The sequence below is a fragment of the Nannobrachium achirus genome (assembly GCF_963921795.1).
Source record: "Nannobrachium achirus genome assembly, chromosome: 3".
In the NCBI taxonomy this organism is placed as follows: domain Eukaryota; kingdom Metazoa; phylum Chordata; class Actinopteri; order Myctophiformes; family Myctophidae; genus Nannobrachium; species Nannobrachium achirus.
In genome coordinates, this window is record NC_137812.1 from 17,434,858 (window position 1) to 17,457,052 (window position 22,195).

The following is a 22,195-nucleotide window of genomic DNA, read 5'->3' on the forward strand; positions in this document are numbered from 1 at the left end:
GAAATAAACAGATCACACTTTTGTAATGTTTTGTTGCATTGCAGTATAATGACAATAACGTATTCCATTCTATTCTATGATATTGTGTGAAGATCTCATACAGTACTTTTCATTGAACAGATTATGATTGTGTCATATTGTGTCTTGAACAACTGCTATCAGGAGCACAAGTATAATCACACAAAGAGCAGAGTTGGACATGGATGGTTGCTCACAATTCTTCCAGGAACGTGCATAAATGTTGTTGTTGGGCAGAAACCTGGTATCTCTGTATTTCATCTTTTTTTATTGTATATACTGTAGGCCTAATATTTTCAGTTGTGGAGAACAAAAACAGTAGTTTTTGTTCCTATACGCACTATAACACTATATCACTATAACCTTCGAGGTGTGCATCGGCCTTCTTTTAAAATAATATACACAGCTCCCCAGCTGAAGGCTGCCATTGTGATGGATAGAGTGACCTTACGTGTAGGCTAATAACTGAGTTGAAATCTTGGCTGTAAAGCTTTGGGTTTTATTTTGTTCTGGAAGTGGCATATCTTAGTTGCCCTCTGCTGGCTATTTCCCATTGGCACAGGCAGGCAGGGTTTAAACCAGGGGCCCAGTTGTCCGGATTTAACATGAAACAAACCCGGAACTAAACTAGTTGCGCTGTTCTGGTACCAAAAGCAATATGGTCTCCATAGGACTCCATTCATTTTCACCCGAACTTTACATTTGATTTTCTTGCCTTAATAAACATTGTCATAAATACCGTATGGTTCCCGTCGCTAGTTTAAAGTCTCGTTTCAATCACCATGATACATGGGTTTTGTGAAACTATGTTCCCATTTATTTTATAATTGATGTTAAAGCAGGGTGTGCTTTAGGAGGGGCGTGGCTATCTTCTTCGTGTGCTATATTTTCGGCAGCTCAGGACATTCTCCCAAGTATCCCTGCGGTTGCACGTGACCGTTGGCAGCCAATAGCATTCCCTGGGTACCATTAATACAATGACCGTCCATATTTTTTACGGTCTATGGTTTAAACCAAACAGAGCAATGGCCCAACTTCTGTCAAACTACAGTATGAACACATATTATTGATGTGTCTCCAACGTCTGTCAAACTACAGTATGAAAAGTCTACTGACTGACAACGCAAACCATGCACTTTATTTTTAATCCACACACTGAATTTATTTTTCAACTTGGATGATTGTACAATGAGGTCATATTCTGAGTATGCTTACAGAAAGGCACTTTTGCCACTTTAAAATTTGTCCCAATAATGATTTTATGAATGACATCTTTTATATAATTTAAACAGTTGGAAAAGAATAAGCATTTACAAAAGATAAATAATTGTAATGTCTACCACAAACTTCTGTCTCCAAGGCACAACAAAGGCAAGTTGAAATCTCACAATGCACACCTGCATCATGCAAAATAGCCTCTATAACATGTAACTTTTTTTTTTATACTTATGCCAATTGAAAATTAGCATTTTGTAGGTCATATCATTTGCATCTGTAGTGGGAAATGAGTACGCACAAAGTATTGATATATTACATTTTCTTTTTTGATTTCAGGCAAACCAAAAGTTGAGCACTTGCACACATCAGGCTTTTTCCCCATGATGGCTGACTGTCCCTGGGTCAGATAGATTTGCAAATTAAATCCAATCCAACTCCAATATCTGCTCAGGAGACAAAGAAAAACAAAACGTTTAGTAACATTGAAATTAAATAATAAAAACAATAAGCAATTTGTCTCTTTAGATAAGATGCATGTTATAGCCTGTGAATAATGAATGTTTTAGTAGAACTGTGATAGTACCATGTATTGCCTCTTTAAAATCTGAGTAAAATATATTAACAGATACATTATATTGCTATTCCGTATATGTTACTTACATCTACAGTGAGGAGATTTGTTCATGGTTCATTTTCATATTTAACATCATATGCCACAGGACCTTCCATACTGAATCCAAGGTAGAAGGTCACTTCCTCTTGGCTGCAACCACTTCGAAGTCCACCCAGGTAAACAGGACGCACTGGTATTTTAATGTTGCCACCATAATACACGTAGATATTGTTGTTTTCTGATTTCCCTTTTACCCGTAGCAGTAGCTTGTTGACTTCAGGCTCTTTCCACACTTCCCCACTCAGCCACATTTGGTTTGGATTGATGTGACCACTGGAAGAAGGTTGCCGTTTTAAAACAATTTGATCAATCTTCGATTTTGACACTACCCTCTGTAGTCCATTACCATTCCCAAGGAAGAAGTGAGTGATTGCAGATCTTGCTGGAAACAAGTAAGAGAAACGGCGATGAAATGACTTCTTAGCTGATGCTACATAGATACTGATGCTTTTACACACTGCCGGGTCTTCAAGCATGTGGTCCCTCCTGGGCCACATGAGCAGCATGGCAAGGTAGTAGAGTTCTGTTCTGTTTGAATTAGTCCCCTCATTTAGGAGTGCATCTTTGAGAAAGGAGACCAAATCATCATATTTCTTCAACAGTTTGGAATTGGGCTTGATGCTCTGAAGGACAACGTTGGCCATGATGAAGTTGACCGTGTTGGACATGTTCGTATTGGGCGAGTTGTCAATGATGAACTTCCATTTGTTTAGAATCCACTCCATTTCTGCACCAGACTTCTCGTTCAAACACTGTAAGAGCCCAGTAAATGAGTCTGCTCGTTTCACTTCCAGAGAGTGGTGTTTATCAACTAGGTCTTGGTGCAGACTAAGTTTGGGATTACTGGCCTTCTCAGATGCTTTTTCCTTTTCCGACTCACAGAATAGTTGCGTGTATTTTCTGAAGTACTCAGATATTTTGCGCTTGTTTCTGTTTTCTGCTAGTTCTGTCTCAAATGACCTAGGCTTTAGTAATGTAAAATAGTTCTCAAAGAAACTGAAAATGTCTTTCACCTTCGGCCTCAGAGAGACCAGAAATTCTTCATGGTCTCCCAGGACAGCAAGAAAGCTGTTGCTGGATGTATTGCTGGGTTCGTCAAATTTGCTCACTGACCGGCTACCTTTGAGGAACTGGAGCATTTTATCCCTCTTGTATCTTTCACACCCATTGAAAAAGGGAATTTCTTTGATGATGTCAAAAAGGATCATCATTACCTCCATCTCTCCTAGGTAGCCTGATGTATTGTAGGATCGTTGTCTTTTTCTTGTGTGCAAATCAAATGGATCTATTGCCTCATCGTTCTTGGCAAGCTTCTGAGAATCCTGAAATGCCTTCACAGCCATGCGAGCCAATGTTACACATTCGTCAAGCACCTCAGGGGTGAGTTTCTCAGAATGATCCATTTCATATTTCAGGTGGCTTTTGTACACCTGTCCAACTGTGTCTGCAATGTAGGAATTTTTTGATTGTTTCTGTTGTGCATCCTTGGCCCAGTGGATGGCTGATTTAAAATCCTTTATTTTGAGGCAGAAATATCTTGCTAACGCTTGTGGCAAAGTTGCACTTTTGTCGAATGTGACTATTGCTCTTTTCAAAACTTCTTCAACTTGCCCTGGACCTTCCTGCTCATGTATTGCCTCAATCAAAGGGGAGAACCATGTGTCTTTGTCATCTCCCTCTATTTTTCTCTGACGTCTGATGAGCATACTTTGGATTCTTTGAATCAGGAGATCCCTTCCCATGCAAGATTTGTACAGAGTGTCGCAGTGCAATAGGTTAATTGTTATATCACCAAGGGAAAGCTTGTGTTTCTGGCTAAGAACTTTAAGACAGTTGCTAGCAATCTTCTGGTGCAGGAAGCGTACTGCCTGATAGGTGCCATGCTCTTCAACAGTGAAATGGATCAGCAGTGTGGAATAGGGATTCATTTTTTCCTCAAGAGTTTCTCTCTTCCACAGGGTATTCTTGATACCAACTAACTCTTCACATTGGGAGAGAGACATGAAGGATCCATCAACATAAGTGTTAAGCAAAGCCAAGAAAGAGAGGAGCTTTCCCTGTTTGGTTGCGGTATCCAGATCTTTAAGGATGTTGCTCACCAGATTATTGATGTAATTCTCACTAAAGTTGTTTGTCATGATCATGAAGGCGTAGAATGTATCAGGTTTTTTGTGGTAATCCTTGAGCTGTCGAAGTTTCTCAGAAAACAAGCTCTGTTCCGAGGAGGAAAGCTTATTGGTGATAAACACATTTGCAATGCGACTATCCCTAGAGCTCTCACGAGGGAACTGTGTTCTTTCACAGTTCAATATGATTACCATGAGGTTGTTCCCTTGCATCCTCACACTGGCCATACTCATCAGAATGCACTGCTTTAGGTCCTCTATGTCATCCCAATTGTCCACTAAGAGGAGAACAGGTGTGTAGTTTGACTGCTCCTGTTTGCCACATGTCAGCAGGGTTGTGACTTGAAGTGCGATCTCACTGTTGAGTGCCTTGTTGTTTTTCACAACCGCACATCTGAATTTGTTCCTCAAGTTCCAGAGAACATGCATTGCCAGGGTAGTTCCACCGCAACCTGGGTGATGGAATAGATTCATCATGACACATCGAGACATGTGGCCCTCTACTGGAGTGATTAAGTTGTAGAGCTCATCATATGTGTCTCGTTTGATGAACGGCAGGCAGCCTGGTCTCTCTGAGAGATAAAAGTTCCACCATGTCACTTGACCCCCTCTGTAAAATTCCTCCTCCGTTTTCATCTTGAACTCCTGGTAAGTCTCCTTTGTTTCAATTTCTGTGTTTTCACATTCATTCTCGCTCAAGATGTCTAGAACAGTCATCGACTCTTCATCTTTCTTAGTCAGGAGGACGGAGCTTGAGCCAGAGGACGGCAGGTATCTCTTGGAAGACCGTGTTTGTGGTTCCTTTACTTTTTGAACAGTGCAATTGATTTCATCAAGACTCAGTTCATAGATACATTTACTTGTGATGTCCTCCTTACAGCGGCTCTCTACCAGCTGTTTCCATTGGCTGAACACAATTGAGTCTTTGCATATGCACATCATATTGTCAACTCCTTCCAATGTACGATGGAATGCACAAAAGGTCTCCATAAAGGGGCTTGAGATATCAGTAACTGCAGAGTGGAGAATGAAGATAACAAGTAGTTGTCGCCTCGAGAGAAAATCTGGAGAGCAGAGAAATGAAACCATGTTGTTGACTTCTCCAGAGCGTTTCTTCAGCCATTCACTAGTAGTAAGTGGTTTGTCCATATCACTTTCTTCCTTTGCCCGTCCATTGCAGAAGACCCAGCTTGTTTGCTGAAACAGGTTTAGCTTTTCAATGACTGTGTAGATGCCGTCCTGGTTATTGTACATCCTTGGGTAGTGAATATTAGCTATGTGATCCCTGCGATAGAAATTGCATGTTCCATTGACTTCAGATTCAGGGTCAAACTCAAGTACTGCAAATAACTTCAACTCTTTTAGAAAATCTAGGTGCTCCAGTTGACTTGAGTTGCACTTATCAGTGACAACTAGGACTTGGAGAGAATTCTCCAATGTGTCTCTTCCAAGTGTTATCAGTTGCTTAAGCCTTTGACCTTGATGTCCTTGATAGGGGTGCTTAATATCCCTCTCCTCTGCAGACTTGCGTGCCGCTGCCCAACATTTTATTTTGTCAGTTATTCTTTTCATCTCCTCCTGGGCTTTCCGAGGATTTGGGTCAGCGAAAACGTTAACGGCCTTATTGCCAACTCGGACAAACAGGCATTCAGTTTTGCTGTGTTGCTGTGTTTTCCCTGCTGATGCTATATGTAAGGAAGAATGGAAAATTCTCTCTTGTGTCATTGCATATGTTGGGACAACGTCAACCTCCGTTACCCATTTGTCTGACATTGTTCCGTCAGGACACTGGACACGGAAGAATTGGGGAGGCCTGATGCACACTTTTGCAGCATTTATGTGTTGTTCTTCAAAGTGCTCCTTTAGGCCTGATTCAAATGCTTCGTTATAAGTATTGAAAGAGGTGACATCATGTCCAATGATCTGACCATGTGCTTGTTCTGGCAGGCCATTTACTCCAAAATGAACGGTGCCGTTGGTGCGTGAATTCATGCAGCTTGCAGCAAAGCAAAACACTTCCTTTGTGAATTCATAGAGGATCTCTTTTTCACTGGCCTCCTCTAAGCGAGGCAGGAGGTGGTACTCGTGCACAGGATCGAGGAGATTGCTTGGACCAGTCATAGGGGGAAGAATATCATTTTGACTGTAAATGAAGGTTGGGTCGCTTTTGTCAAAGCGCCGGGTCAAACGTATGTGCCTCCCCAAAGCTGTTGTGACTTCGTCATTTTTTACTGAAGAGCTGGGGGTTTGTCTGTCTAAGCTCTTGCCACCTGTTCTTTCTTGAGCTGTTAGAGATTTGATTTTCTCTCTCAGTGTCTGCACATCTCTCATTGTCTGTTTTAATGAGGAGCTTTGACTTTGAAGTCCAGAGTCCAGTGACACTGTTTCCGCCTCCGCAGTCTCATCGTGTGTCTCTGCCCTTGTTTCGTTTGTCCTTGTTTCTTTAGAAGATGTCTCTGCCTCCTCCTTCAATCTCTGAACTTGCCGGAAGATTAGCATTGCTTGCGCACGCGGTACATCTAAATCGAAAAGGTCTTGTTTTTCATAACCAGCCAAGCAAGCTCCTGACATTTCTTCGTCATACAGATGCTGTGCAATTTGTTGTGGGACTCGAAGGTTGTCGTCCAACCATTGTTTCACTTGTTCTTTGGTCCAGTCCTCAATCATAAGAGGGAATTCATTTGGGACATTTGATCTCTGCATAATATAATGGAAAAATGTAGCATATTAATGACAGGTGTATCGGTTGCATTATTATCAGCTCATATTGTCGCTATCCAGGCAAAAAGCTTTTATGTCCATATTCCATTGTTTATTTTTCTCCACAAAGTAATGCCTTATTTAATATTTATTGCATGATGGTGACGTGCAAAAGTCGTGAAAATAGCCGACGTATTTTGAGTGCTTGTAGATCTGCTATTTTAGCTATTTTAGTAAAGTTCTCCTATAGTATAATGACATGCCCAAAATAGGGATGCCAGATTAAAAGTGTTAAAGAATGTCTGTGGGTTTGATAAATATTTAACCAATGAAAATATTAATAAGAGCTTGTGACTAAATAATAACTACATTGAATCCAATGGAACACAGACTGTTTTCCCCATTTTCTGAAAAGTACTTGGACATACTGTACAATGTTTCCACCTGGCAGCGACAATAAGATATACTGGATATAGCTAATTATTGCTTAATAATTATTCATTTAAAAATGAATTACTCAGTATCAAGCAGAAGGTCTGACATACCCTTTCTCCTGATGTCCCCGAAACAGGCAGTGATTTTTCTTCTTTTCTCATAGACCTGATCACAGGAGATTGGAGATATTCTTAATGTTTCACTTTTCTATCAAATGTAGTTATTAATTATATCCATGGCTGCACACAGAAATCTCGAATTGCAGGTTGTTTGAAGCGTAGGAGCATAGTGTAACCAATTTTGACCTGAGGCCGATTCTGAAAAAACGCCTTCTATATCAAGACCTAAGTTTTATGAAAAACATCAAATATTTATTTTACATTTATACCACTCTTCCAAGAAGCAATCCCCACTTGCACAGGTGGGATGTTGCGCTATGAACATCAGGCCATAGGTAGTGGTACTTTACTCAACACCAATTTCTCATTAGACGAGCGGAGAGACCACCTCCAACCTCTGCAGATGTCCAGTACTAGTTATATTTTATTAACATACTCTACAGTCTATCATTGGAAGATTGGCATAATATCTTATTCATTGCAATATGCCATGGATTACAGCTTTAACAACTAAGTGACCAATATATTGTGAGAAATAATCGACCAGTTTGCATTCCAATAAAATCACAACTAATTTCTTTCTGTTCTTTTTAAGGCAATACAGAAAATGACATGAAAAAGGGCGCAATATAGTGAAGTTCATTTGCAAGTATACACAAACCTGAGAGAAATGGCATGCACACATTACAGATTATAGTGACTGCAGGCACACTAGTGATTCATGTGGTTGCCTTAGGAAACTACAGTAGAGTACCGGTAAATCAGAAATGCTATATACGGTAGGGCATAGCTGTGGGCGTAGTTTTCTGGTGCCACTCAAAAATCGGCCTTTCATTTTTCCCATAGAGATTTAAAAGAATATGTATATCAATAATTTTAAGCCTAGAATCAAGCCATCCAGGATCCTGGTGAATTATGACCACAAAACAAAGAGTATTTATTAAATGTAGTATATCATAGGCCTATATAAATGTATATGTTTAAATATGTATGTACCGATATATATATATATATATATATATATATATATATATATATCCTCTCTCTATGGGAATAAATGCATGCCAGATTATTATATATTTTTTGGTACCAGAAAACCACGCCCACTGCTATGCCCTTTACAGTTATCACATTGGAAAGGTGTAAAGGCCCAACCACCTCTACTGGCCACAAAGACATTACACCAATGAACCTCATGGTGGCATAACAACCCACTTTATCACTTAGATTCTTCATGTCTCATGATGCAACTCCCCACACAGGCCCCACCTATATCTCTACCTAACAATATGTCTTTGTTTCAAATTCTGACCTTTTCTCATCCGTAGAGTGATGTCCATATTTGAAATTAATAGGATGGCCCATAGAGCGGTCACTCTTCATGGAGACACAGCTGGGAACAGGAGACACTGGTCCCTCCTGATGAACCCTGTCAAGAAGAAAGAAGGGGGAAAAAAACTTTAGAGTATCATAATTCATGATATGGACTCTGATTGGCTTGCAGTGCCACCCATACAATTACAGTGCTGCAAAGTGCAAAACCATGTGGCATGAACAGTTATTTAGGAATAAAGACCTTTCTGAATAATCTGCAACATGATGGTAAAATGACCAGCAAAGAAAGATGTTTAAAGATAATGTATACAATATACATTATATTACATGTTTTAGGTTTATTTAGATTGTGTGTGACATATATTTTCAATTAATTTGTATTAAATTGTGACCGTAGGTCGCAGTTAACTATGCAAACCGTAACACCTTGTCCGTATCTGAGTCAGTGAGTATAAGTAACACCTCAATGTATATAGTGATGAGGTGCAATTAAATTATATTATTATTATGTTATATTGCTTAGTAGTGAATACATTTGCTAGTTTGAGTTTGAACGCTGAGAACTTGGATGTAAACACTATTTGTAGATAAGGTCAGAAGTTAGGGAGTATGGGATGGAAGGTCACAGCTGGCAGCAAGTCAGTGGCCCATTTGTTTTACGGCCGTGTGAAGGAGATGAGTTCTTGGCTTTTTAACAAGAATGTGTTATTGTTTTTACTTTAGCCAATTATTAACTGAGAGACAGGGTAGGGCAAGGCAGTCTTGTCTTGTCTGTCGTTGGTGAAGGATGTATGTGTGTGTTGTGTGACTGTTACAGCGCTGTAAATACATGTTTTCTATTATCTTTTAACATCGTTTCTGAGTCAAGGTTTTGCTGATCTTTTGAGAGTTTCAATTCTGCTATGGAGTCCATAAATTAAGTAGGATTTCTACGTCAATAGTCTACAGTAGCTGTTGTCACATTGCTGACCTCATCAAAGATCAAACCCTGGATATCCATGCATGTAGAGGACTGGATCACCACCTAGATCTCCATATATGGAGCTGACCTCTACATCTGATTCCCAGATGATGCCCTGTTAGGGCAACCACACTAATAGAATCCCTTTTATGCCCGTCAATTTTAAGCCCATATCTTGGAATTCCCATAAAATAGAATCCCTTTTATGCCATCAATATTAAGCCCATGTCTGGGAATGCCCATATATGGGCATATTGTGTCAGTTTAACCAGTGTGGTTGCCACGGCACGAGTCAAATTAATTAATTCTGTCCTTGTCCCTTTTATGCCCATATATGGAGATCCCTGTCTTCTACATCTGATTCCAAGATGGAAACGACTCAGACGACTGGATCATCACCTAGATCTCACCTAGATCTCCATATATGGAGCTGACCTCTACATCTGGTTCCCAGATGATGCCCGGCAACCACACTGCACAACTAGTTATATTGTAACTATAAGCAAATCATTAATTAATACCCATTCTTTTCAAATTATGACCTTTTCTCATCAGTTGAGTGATGACCATCTTTGAAGTCAATAAGTCTACCCTTGGAGTGGTCACTCTTCATGGAGACACAGCTGGGTGATCCCTGACAGAATGACAACCAACATGAAAACATACTTTTATATGGTCTTATTTTACATAGGACAACGTTTGACGTTTGACGTTGGTGAATGCCTGTAAGACTGCATCACAATAAGGGAGGGAGGAAGATGTTCATCAGTTAAAAAGTCTAAAAAGAGCAGGATTATTATCAAGTAGCCTGGGATCATTTTTGGGTTTCTGATCCGGTTGGGAGCGAAGATAACTTTACGTCATGTTGTATTTTGTTGTAGTCAACAGGATCACATGGCTAGTTTTATAACGAATACCAGACTTTCCCCCTTTGATGCGAGGTTAATTATCAAGCCAGTCAAACCTTTAGACACAACCGGTACAGGCTATATGACATTATAAGAGAATAATAGTTAACTCATTATCTTCATTGAACCACAGTAAAGAAATATTCCCTGCTTGAACATGTTTAAATCTTGCTTGAACAATACATGTTTATGTTATAATTAGATTTAATAGGCTACAGAGCTATTTATGACATACATTTTATTATTTCAAACCATAAGAATTGTATATATATATATATATATATATACCGGTATATAAATAATCAACTATAACATAAAATGACAACAACACATTCTGACCTTTTCTCATCAGTAGAGTGATGTCCATCTTTGAAGTTAATAGGTTTACCCATAGAGTGGTCACTCTTAATGGAGACACAGCTGGGTACAGGAGACTCTGGTCTGTCATCATGAACCCTGTCAAGATGACAACCAAAATAATTTCTCTGCCAGGCCAAATTCGAGGCCAAGAGTTATGTATTACAAGTCCGTCTTGACCACATGACTATACTGTATTACTGTGTCTACTGATTTGTGTGATTTTTGGATAAAATCTGAAGGAGATGTATAAAAAAATGTCAGATGTAAAAAAATACAGAGCAAGGGTTTTTCCTTGGCCTCTAGGGAGTGTGCATACAAAGTCTTACACTTTTAAATGGCATTTCTATCCCGACCTAGTGGGCACGATTTCACCAAAATTGCATGCTGTGTTCGCATGATAGTGAATGGTAGCGACGTTCAGTCCTGGAAAAGACGCACTGCGATTGGCCAGAGGCACTTTGAGTGACAGTTCAACCACAAACAGTATTTACTATTCTGGCCCCCTGGTTTACAACTTCTAACGCTCGACACGGTGACTCCCTCGCTTTAGCTTGCATGGCGGTGTCTCACGTGGCTACAAGGTCACTTGAGATGGTGTGCCTCCGTCACACTTGTTGGAAAGGTAATGTCGGTGTGTCCATGTTTTCTCAGTCTTGCATTCAGCCAATGAGAACGCAGGGAGGGTGGCGCTTGCCCGAATGTCGCTACGATTCACTATTATGCGCTGAGGTCATGATTTGAGGCATTTTGTTTAAAACTGACCAATCCTGCAAACTTTGGAAGCCATTCTTAATATATGGAAAATCGGAGATCCATGTTGATCACAGGACTGTAGAGATCTACCAATTTGTGTAATTTTTGGACAAAATCTGTATTGAAAAATGTGTTTTGCTCAAATCAGGCAGATTTGTCATGCTTTCATTGCTTTGATGTTTGACAGTTGCTAAACTCATTGTGTAATTATCTTGTGTATAAACTAAAACTTGGCTTAGATGATTTTCTATACTTTTGACATTTGAATCATAATTTAAACGATGCAAAAATGAAAATGATCAGATCATAATTTCAATCATGCAAAATGTAAATGATCAGAAAGTGTTACACTTCCTGTAGGCCTACTAACCCTATTCACCCTAAACTGTAAATGGGATGGGAGTATGGGACCCGCTAAATTTAGTGAAGTAATGGTTAACCGCTACTTAGAATCGCACAAAGAAACCCGACAATACCTGACATTTTTCGTATTTGTCCCTCCTGGCAATACAACTTTCAAAATGGTGACGGCACCTACAGTATGCAACAATCATAATCCATGTTAATCCTCCATCCACAGCCTAGGAACTCCTAACCTAAAATTTAGCTCATCTGCTCTGATCAAAGTTTGGTGCCTTCGCATTAAATTATTGTAACAGGGCCTTAATACTGTCTTAATGTGCTGCGACTTGTTCCTATTTGCTCCATTCCATCAGAGTCCAACCTCTTCCAGAATCCACACACTCTCACACACACACACACACACACACACACACACACACACACACACACACACACACACACACACACACACACACACACACACACACACACACACACACACACACACACACATACCGTACACACACTCACTTAGTGCAGGTGGTGTATGTGTTGTAACCCAGCCAAAATGCGGGGGATAAAACAGCTGGAATCAATTTACTATTTAGAAGTGCATAGTGTACTTGGTCAGAATGGAGTGCATTGATCCATTCTCAAGTAACGTTCTGTTGATTCTTCAGGCCCTATACAGGACTTCACAGAGCACACAATATTCTATCATATACTTTACCAGTAAGACGCCTAAGGACGAAAAGCGACCTCGAGGGCGAGGTCGCGCAGAGGACGAGATCCCTGATATCCATAAATGGAGATCCATGTATATGGAGATATAAGCAGCTGAGAACATAGGCAATAATCTGAGCTATCCGTGTGCAAAAGTTGGAGTCTGTAGAACCAACCATGTGCTGTGAGACCCCAGACATTGTTACTCGGTTACTCGTTATATGACGTCTATGGCGTCTGACATCATACATACAATCCCTTTTATGCACAGAGATCTGTAGAACCAACCGTGTGCTGTGAGTCAGTATCTGTCTCTCAGGCCTTGTCCCCTTTTATGGCATAAAAGGGATTCTATTAGTGCGGTTGCCCTAACAGGGAATCATCTGGGAATTATGTGAAGGTCATCTCCATATATGGAGATCTAGGTGATGATCCAGTCGTTTCCATGTATGGATATCCGGGGATTGATCTTTGATGAGGTGATCTCATGTGATGTCACGTGATATCAACAGATTGAGGCGTTACAGAAGGAAGGAAGGGCGTACGGACAAGATGTGCCTGTTCTTATAGTTAACTGTCAATAATTGAGAGAGAGAGAGAGAGAGAGAGAGAGTATTGCCAGCAATGAGCAATATCTATAATAGTATGATACTGTACACACCCACTCACCTTTGCAATTAAGTGTAAATGTTGTGATGGAAACAAGCTGTCTACTGATGAAATTGTACAATATAGAGCCTATGACACCATTAGAATACATTTGAATGTCTTTTAAAATATTATTTTGCATTATTTTCCATGGCAAAAATTAAATATTGATGTCCATCACCAGCTGCCATGGTAATGACCCCTGAATGGTATCATACCTGAATTCTGGTTTGGTAGGCTCCTGGTTGCTCTTCAAAGAAAGACCACCTGGGGGCTTGTCTGTGTTCTCCTGGTCCTCCTCCATCTGACCTGTGCCTCAGGCAAGGAGTGGACCCTCCTTTGACTTGGTTCCCAATGTTTTATCCACGTTCTCCTTCTCACTTATTTGTTTCTCCTGGGTAGAAAGGTTCAGGAATGTAACAAGGGAGCTAACAGTGCCACAAAAGTACAGTTAAACCAGTTGTACCGGTAGCTCACAACACGTATTATCACACTCACACTTGATAACATTAGGTTAAGCACATCATAGGCTATGAAACACTAAATCAACAACATTTCTGTTCGATAGGCTGCTGTTCCCATATGCCCCAGTACAACTATGTAATACCGGTTGTACTGAATGTCAGTGTTTTGTCTGTCCATTTCGGTCTGTCTCTCTTTCTGGCCTTTAGACATTAAGAATTTCCACTGTTTATGGATATATGTGGGAGTGTTGTGTTGTGCATTGTGTGCTCTGTTTCTTCATGTACTTGTAACCCTACCCTGGCTTAACTTTCCCTGCCCAGACCTGTTGAAAGATTGTTATATGGCTCTCTTTGATCTCGCTTGTTCACGTGGTTCATGTATCAAACTACACTACAGTAGTGTTTGGAACTAAGCACATCATAGGCTATGAAACACTAAATCAACAAATCTTCTGTTCGATAGGCTGCTGTTCCCATATTATATGCCCCACTGAGTACAACTGGTAGTAATACCGGTTGTACTGAATGTCAGTGTTTTGTCTGTCCATTTCTGTCTGTCTCTCTTTCTGGCCTTTAGACATTAAGAATTTCCACTGTTTATGGATATATGTGGGAGTGTTGTGTTTGCATTGTGTGCTTTGTTTCTTCATGTACTTGTAACCCTACCCTGGCTTAACTTTCCCTGTCCAGACCTGTTTAAAGATTGTTCACGTGGTTCATGTATCAAACTACACTACAGTAGTGTTTGGAACTATTGTTTCATAGCAAGCAGCATTAATTGTGGGCTCGCCTGGAAGGCGAGCACACGTATGTTATCTTCATTATTGTGGGCTCGCCTATAAGGCGAGCACACTTTAGATATTGTCATTGTGGGCTCGCCTATAGGCGAGCACACTTTAGTTATTGTGGGCTCGCCTATAGGCGAGCACACTTTAGTTATTGTCATTATTTCTATACTATACTATACTATACTATACTAGAGCAAGTTCTCCTTCAAACTTCGGTTTCCTATAACTCCTACATACGTAGTGAGAAAATGAAAATAAAAACATCAATGTGTTCAGTTTACTGTGGCGAAGTGTGCTATTACTTTTTACAGCAATCGGCCAAATGGTGGCGCTGTAGGAAGCCTTCGAAAGTGCGATCTTTGAACAGGTATAGCTCATGCTGTGTTATACATACAGCCATGAGACCTGTATACACTTATGCGTCTCCTCATGCCGAACAACTTTTACCCTCTAACTTTTGACCTCTGACCTTTAGGTCTCCCACAATTCTGAATAATATGAAAAACAGTAAAAATCTATCTCCTCCTGGGTTTTTTTCGTTACGCGCACGAAACCTTTTTCACATGAACTTTGGACCAATACGGTCAAACTGTCTGGTCGGATTTCTTTTAAAGTGAAATATAAATTTTTAATAATTCAATCAATATTGCGGTTTTATGCAAATTATTCTTCGGCCTCTAAATCATACATGCAAAGTTACACGTTCATGGCATTTGGCAAAGATGTGGAGGGTTAGTCAAAGTATCACTGAAACCAATTTTATTCCAATCGGCCAAAGGGGGGCGCTATACGAAGCGTTTGAAAATTCAAACTTCAAACGGGCATAAGTCATGACTCGTTTCGTTTGAAGACATGCAACTTGTTACACGCGTGCTTTGACTCGAGCGGAAGACATCTGTGTCGTTGTTAAGTAAGCTCCGCCCTTCGATTTTCCGCCATTTTGAGCAGTTTGTAAAACGCGTAAACCCGCTTTTATTCTGGAATTTTCGCTCCACGTGCACAAAACTTTTTTTACGTGAACTTTGGACCGATATCTAAAGATCTGTCGGATCGGATTTCTTTAAAATTGAAACATGCTTTTTTAAATAAATTCAATGAATATTGCAGTTTTATGCAAATTATTCTTCTGCCTCTAAATCATACATGCAAAGTAACATGTTCATGGCATTTGGCAAAGATGTAGAGTGTTAGTCCAAATATCACTAAAACCAATCTTACCCCAATTGGCCAAAGGGGGGCGCTATATCATTTTGAGCAGTTTGTGAAACGCTTAAACCCGTTAGGATTTTTTTTGCAATTTGCATGAAACATTCTACACACAATCTAAGGACCTTTATCTAATATGCCTATGAAGTGCATACACACAAAAAAAATAAAAATAATAATGAATATAGCTGCAAGCAGCGATAAAGTGGCCAAAGCCAAAAACACCTCAAATCATGAACACAGCCTGCAATGTGCGTGAAATCTTGCAAGCACATTCCCAATAGGTCAAGGAACAGATACCACCCTTCTTACATTGGCCTGTTATAGCGCCACCAGCGGGTCAACTTTTCCACAACACATTTTTGGAACAATATGGACCGATCTTTGACGTCGGTAACGTCAAAGAGAGCACTGCCTGCGATCTTGACATTTTGTACTTTTATAGCGATTGTTTTCTGGCTTGAAGCGAGCCCACAATTGTTTCGAAGGAACAATATTTGTGGGCTCGCCTATAAGGCGAGCACACTTTAGATATTGTCATTATTTCTATACTATACTATACTAGTCATATCAAGTTCTCCTCAAAACTTCGGTTCCTTTCTACTCCTACATACTTAGTGAGAAAATGAAAATAAAAACATCAATGTGTTCAGTTTACAGTGGCGAAGTGTGCTATTATTTTCTATAGCAATCGGCCAAATGGTGGCGCTGTAGGAAGCCTTCAAAAGTGCGATCTTTGAACAGGTATAGCTCATGCTGTGTTATACATACAGCCATGAAACCTGTATACACTTATGCGTCTCCTCATGCCGAACAACTTTTACCCTCGAACTTTTGACCTCTGACCTTTAGGTCTCCCACAATTCGGAATTATATGAAAAACAGTAAAAATCTATCTCCTCCTGGGATTTTCGCGTCAATTGCACAAAACTTTTTTCACATGAACTTTGAACCTATATCTACACAGGCTATGTGGTGAGAAGTTTGTACGTTAAATAATGATTTTTTAATAATTCAATATATATTGCGGTTTTATGCAAATTATTCTTCGGCCTCTAAATCATACATGCAAAGTTACACGTTCATGGCATTTGGCAAAGATGTGGAGGGTTAGTCAAAGTATCACTGAAACCAATTTTATTCCAATCGGCCAAAGGGGGGCGCTATACGAAGCGTCTGAAAATTCAAACTTCAAACGGGCATAAGTCATGACTCGTTTTGTTTGAAGACATGCAACTTGTTACACGCGTGCTTTGACTCAAGCGGAAGACATCTGTGTCGTTGTTAAGTAAGCTCCGCCCTTCGATTTTCCGCCATTTTGAGCAGTTTGTAAAACGCGTAAACCCGCTTTTTTTCTGGAATTTTCGCGTCACGTGCACAAAACTTTTTTTACGTGAACTTTGGACCGATATCTAAAGATCTGTCTGATCGGATTTCTTTAACATTGAAACATGCTTTTTTAAATAATTCAAACAATATTGCATTTTTATGCAAATTATTCTTCTGCCTCTAAAACATACATGCAAAGTCACATTTTCATGACAAAATAGTGTAGAGGGTTAGTTCAAATATCACTGAAACCAATCTTACCCCAAATGGCCAAAGGGGGGCGCTATATAATTTTGAGCAGTTTGTAAAACGCTTAAACCCGTTTTTATTCTAGGATTTTTTTTGCAATTTGCATGAAACATTCTACACACAATCTAAGGACCTTTATCTAACATGCCTATGAAGTGCACACAAAAAAATTATAAAATAATAATAATAAATATAGCTACAAGCAGCGATAAAGTGTCCAAAGCCAAAAACACCTCAAATCATGAACATCATGAAATCATGAACTGGGATGTGCGTGAAATCTTGCAAGCACATTCCCAATAGGTCAAGGAACAGATACCAACCTTCTCACATTGGCCTGTTATAGCGCCACCAGCGGGTCAACTTTTGCATAACACATTTTTGGAACAAAATGGACCAATCTTTGACGTCAGTAACGTCAAAGAGAGCACTGCCCGCGATCTTGACATTTTGTGCTTTTATAGCCATTGTTTTCTGGCTTGAAGCGAGCCCACAATTGTTTCGAAGGAACAATATTTTTCTAGTTTCTAGTTGTCACTAGAAAAATATTGTTCCTTCGAAACAATTGTGGGCTCGCTTCAAGCCAGAAAACAATGGCTATAAAAGCACAAAATGTCAAGATCGCAGGCAGTGCTCTCTTTGACGTTACTGACGTCAAAGATTGGTCCATTTTGTTCCAAAAATGTGTTGTGCAAAAGTTGACCCGCTGGTGGCGCTATAACAGGCCAATGTGAGAAGGTTGGTATCTGTTCCTTGACCTATTGGGAATGTGCTTGCAAGATTTCACGCACATCCCAGGCTGTGTTCATGATTTGAGGTGTTTTTGGCTTTGGACACTTTATCGCTGCTTGCAGCTATATTTATTATTATTATTTTATAATTTTTTTGTGTGCACTTCATAGGCATGTTAGATAAAGGTCCTTAGATTGCGTGTAGAATGTTTCATGCAAATTGCAAAAAAAATCCTAGAATAAAAACGGGTTTAAGCGTTTTACAAACTGCTCAAAATTATATAGCGCCCCCCTTTGGCCATTTGGGGTAAGATTGGTTTCAGTGATATTTGAACTAACCCTCTACACTATTTTGTCATGAAAATGTGACTTTGCTTGTATGTTTTAGAGGCAGAAGAATAATTTGCATAAAAATGCAATATTGTTTGAATTATTTAAAAAAGCATGTTTCAATGTTAAAGAAATCCGATCTGACAGATCTTTAGATATCGGTCCAAAGTTCACGTAAAAAAGGTTTTGTGCACGTGACGCGAAAATTCCAGAATAAAAGCGGGTTTACGCGTTTTACAAACTGCTCAAAGTGGCGGAAAATCGAAGGGCGGAGCTTACTTAACAACGACACAGATGTCTTCCGCTTGAGTCAAAGCACGCGTGTAACAAGTTGCATGTCTTCAAACAAAACGAGTCATGACTTATGCCCGTTTGAAGTTTGAATTTTCAGACGCTTCGTATAGCGCCCCCCTTTGGCCGATTGGAATAAAATTGGTTTCAGTGATACTTTGACTAACCCTCCACATCTTTGCCAAATGCCATGAACGTGTAACTTTGCATGTATGATTTAGAGGCCGAAGAATAATTTGCATAAAACCGCAATATATAATGAATTATTAAAAAATGATATTTCACTTTAAAAGAAATCCAACCAGACAGTTTGACCGTATTGGTCCAAAGTTCATGTGAAAAAAGTTTTGTGCACTTGACACGAAAATCCCAGGAGGAGATAGATTTTTACTGTTTTTCATATAATTCCGAATTGTGGGAGACCTAAAGGTCAGAGGTCAAAAGTTAGAGGGTAAAAGTTGTTCGGCATGAGGAGACGCATACGTGTATACAGGTTTCATGGCTGTACCTAAAACACAGCATGAGCTATACCTGTTCAAAGTTCGCACTTTCGAAGGCTTCCTACAGCGCCACCATTTGGCCGATTGCTATAAAAAATAATAGCACACTTCGCCACTGTAAACTGAACACATTGATGTTTTTATTTTCATTTTCTCACTAAGTATGTAGGAGTAGAAAGGAACCGAAGTTCCCGTCTACAGTATACTAGATAAATAAATAAATAATGACAATATCTAAAGTGTGCTCGCCAGTTACTGGCGAGCCCACAATTATTTCTATACTATACTATACTATACTATACTAGAGCAAGTTCTCCTTCAAACTTCGGTTTCCTATAACTCCTACATACGTAGTGAGAAAATGAAAATAAAAACATCAATGTGTTCAGTTTACTGTGGCGAAGTGTGCTATTACTTTTTACAGCAATCGGCCAAATGGTGGCGCTGTAGGAAGCCTTCGAAAGTGCGATCTTTGAACAGGTATAGCTCATGCTGTGTTATACATACAGCCATGAGACCTGTATACACTTATGCGTCTCCTCATGCCGAACAACTTTTACCCTCTAACTTTTGACCTCTGACCTTTAGGTCTCCCACAATTCTGAATAATATGAAAAACAGTAAAAATCTATCTCCTCCTGGGTTTTTTTCGTTACGCGCACGAAACCTTTTTCACATGAACTTTGGACCAATACGGTCAAACTGTCTGGTCGGATTTCTTTTAAAGTGAAATATAAATTTTTAATAATTCAATCAATATTGCGGTTTTATGCAAATTATTCTTCGGCCTCTAAATCATACATGCAAAGTTACACGTTCATGGCATTTGGCAAAGATGTGGAGGGTTAGTCAAAGTATCACTGAAACCAATTTTATTCCAATCGGCCAAAGGGGGGCGCTATACGAAGCGTTTGAAAATTCAAACTTCAAACGGGCATAAGTCATGACTCGTTTCGTTTGAAGACATGCAACTTGTTACACGCGTGCTTTGACTCGAGCGGAAGACATCTGTGTCGTTGTTAAGTAAGCTCCGCCCTTCGATTTTCCGCCATTTTGAGCAGTTTGTAAAACGCGTAAACCCGCTTTTATTCTGGAATTTTCGCTCCACGTGCACAAAACTTTTTTTACGTGAACTTTGGACCGATATCTAAAGATCTGTCGGATCGGATTTCTTTAAAATTGAAATATGCTTTTTTAAATAAATTCAATGAATATTGCAGTTTTATGCAAATTATTCTTCTGCCTCTAAATCATACATGCAAAGTAACATGTTCATGGCATTTGGCAAAGATGTAGAGTGTTAGTCCAAATATCACTAAAACCAATCTTACCCCAATTGGCCAAAGGGGGGCGCTATATCATTTTGAGCAGTTTGTGAAACGCTTAAACCCGTTAGGATTTTTTTTGCAATTTGCATGAAACATTCTACACACAATCTAAGGACCTTTATCTAATATGCCTATGAAGTGCATACACACAAAAAAAATAAAAATAATAATGAATATAGCTGCAAGCAGCGATAAAGTGGCCAAAGCCAAAAACACCTCAAATCATGAACACAGCCTGCAATGTGCGTGAAATCTTGCAAGCACATTCCCAATAGGTCAAGGAACAGATACCACCCTTCTTACATTGGCCTGTTATAGCGCCACCAGCGGGTCAACTTTTCCACAACACATTTTTGGAACAATATGGACCGATCTTTGACGTCGGTAACGTCAAAGAGAGCACTGCCTGCGATCTTGACATTTTGTACTTTTATAGCGATTGTTTTCTGGCTTGAAGCGAGCCCACAATTGTTTCGAAGGAACAATATTTTCTAGTTATTTATCTATCAGGCAGGCAATCAGTAGACGGGAACTTCGGTTCCTTTCTACTCCTACATACTTAGTGAGAAAATGAAAATAAAAACATCAATGTGTTCAGTTTACAGTGGCGAAGTGTGCTATTATTTTCTATAGCAATCGGCCAAATGGTGGCGCTGTAGGAAGCCTTCGAAAGTGCGAACTTTGAACAGGTATAGCTCATGCTGTGTTTGAGTTACAGTCATGAAACCTGTATACACGTATGCGTCTCCTCATGCCGAACAACTTTTACCCTCTGACTTTTGAACTCTGACCTTTAGGTCTCGCACAATTTGGAATTATATGAAAAACAGTAAAAATCTATCTCCTCCTGGGATTTTCGCGTTACGCGCACGAAACCTTTTTCACATGAACTTTGGACCAATACGGTCAAACTGTCTGGTCGGATTTCTTTTAAAGTGAAATATAATTTTTTAATAATTCAATCAATATTGCGGTTTTATGCAAATTATTCTTTTGCCTCTAAATCATACATGCAAAGTTACACGTTCATGGCATTTGGCAAAGATGTAGAGGGTTAGTCAAAATATCACTGAAACCAATCTTATTCCAATTGGCCAAAGGGTGGCGCTATACGAAGCGTTTGAAAATTCAAACTTCAAACGGGCATAAGTCATGACTCGTTTCGTTTGAAGACATGCAACTTGTTACACGCGTGCTTTGACTCGAGCGGAAGACATCTGTGTCGTTGTTAAGTAAGCTCCGCCCTTCAATTTTCCGCCATTTTGAGCAGTTTGTAAAACGCGTAAACCCGCTTTTATTCTGGAATTTTCGCTCCACGTGCACAAAACTTTTTTTACGTGAACTTTGGACCGATATCTAAAGATCTGTCAGATCGGATTTCTTTAAAATTGAAACATGCTTTTTTAAATAAATTCAATGAATATTGCAGTTTTATGCAAATTATTCTTCTGCCTCTAAATCATACATGCAAAGTAACATGTTCATGGCATTTGGCAAAGATGTAGAGTGTTAGTCCAAATATCACTAAAACCAATCTTACCCCAATTGGCCAAAGGGGGGCGCTATATCATTTTGAGCAGTTTGTGAAACGCTTAAACCCGTTAGGATTTTTTTTTGCAATTTGCATGAAAAATTCTACACACAATCTAAGGACCTTTAT

General features: G+C 39.6%; 1 protein-coding gene across 1 annotated transcript; it reads right to left on the reverse strand.

Moving 5' to 3' along the window:
• Positions 1–1,917: 1,917 nt before the first annotated feature.
• On the reverse strand, positions 1,918–13,623 carry LOC308282030 (sterile alpha motif domain-containing protein 9-like; the record flags this gene model as incomplete). Its single annotated transcript, XM_080722378.1, has 3 exons — positions 1,918–6,178; positions 8,602–8,718; positions 13,538–13,623. 3 exons carry the CDS (start codon positions 13,621–13,623, stop codon positions 1,918–1,920), a joined length of 4,464 nt encoding a protein of 1,487 aa, XP_080578504.1.
• Between the last annotated feature and the right edge of the window lie 8,572 nt (positions 13,624–22,195).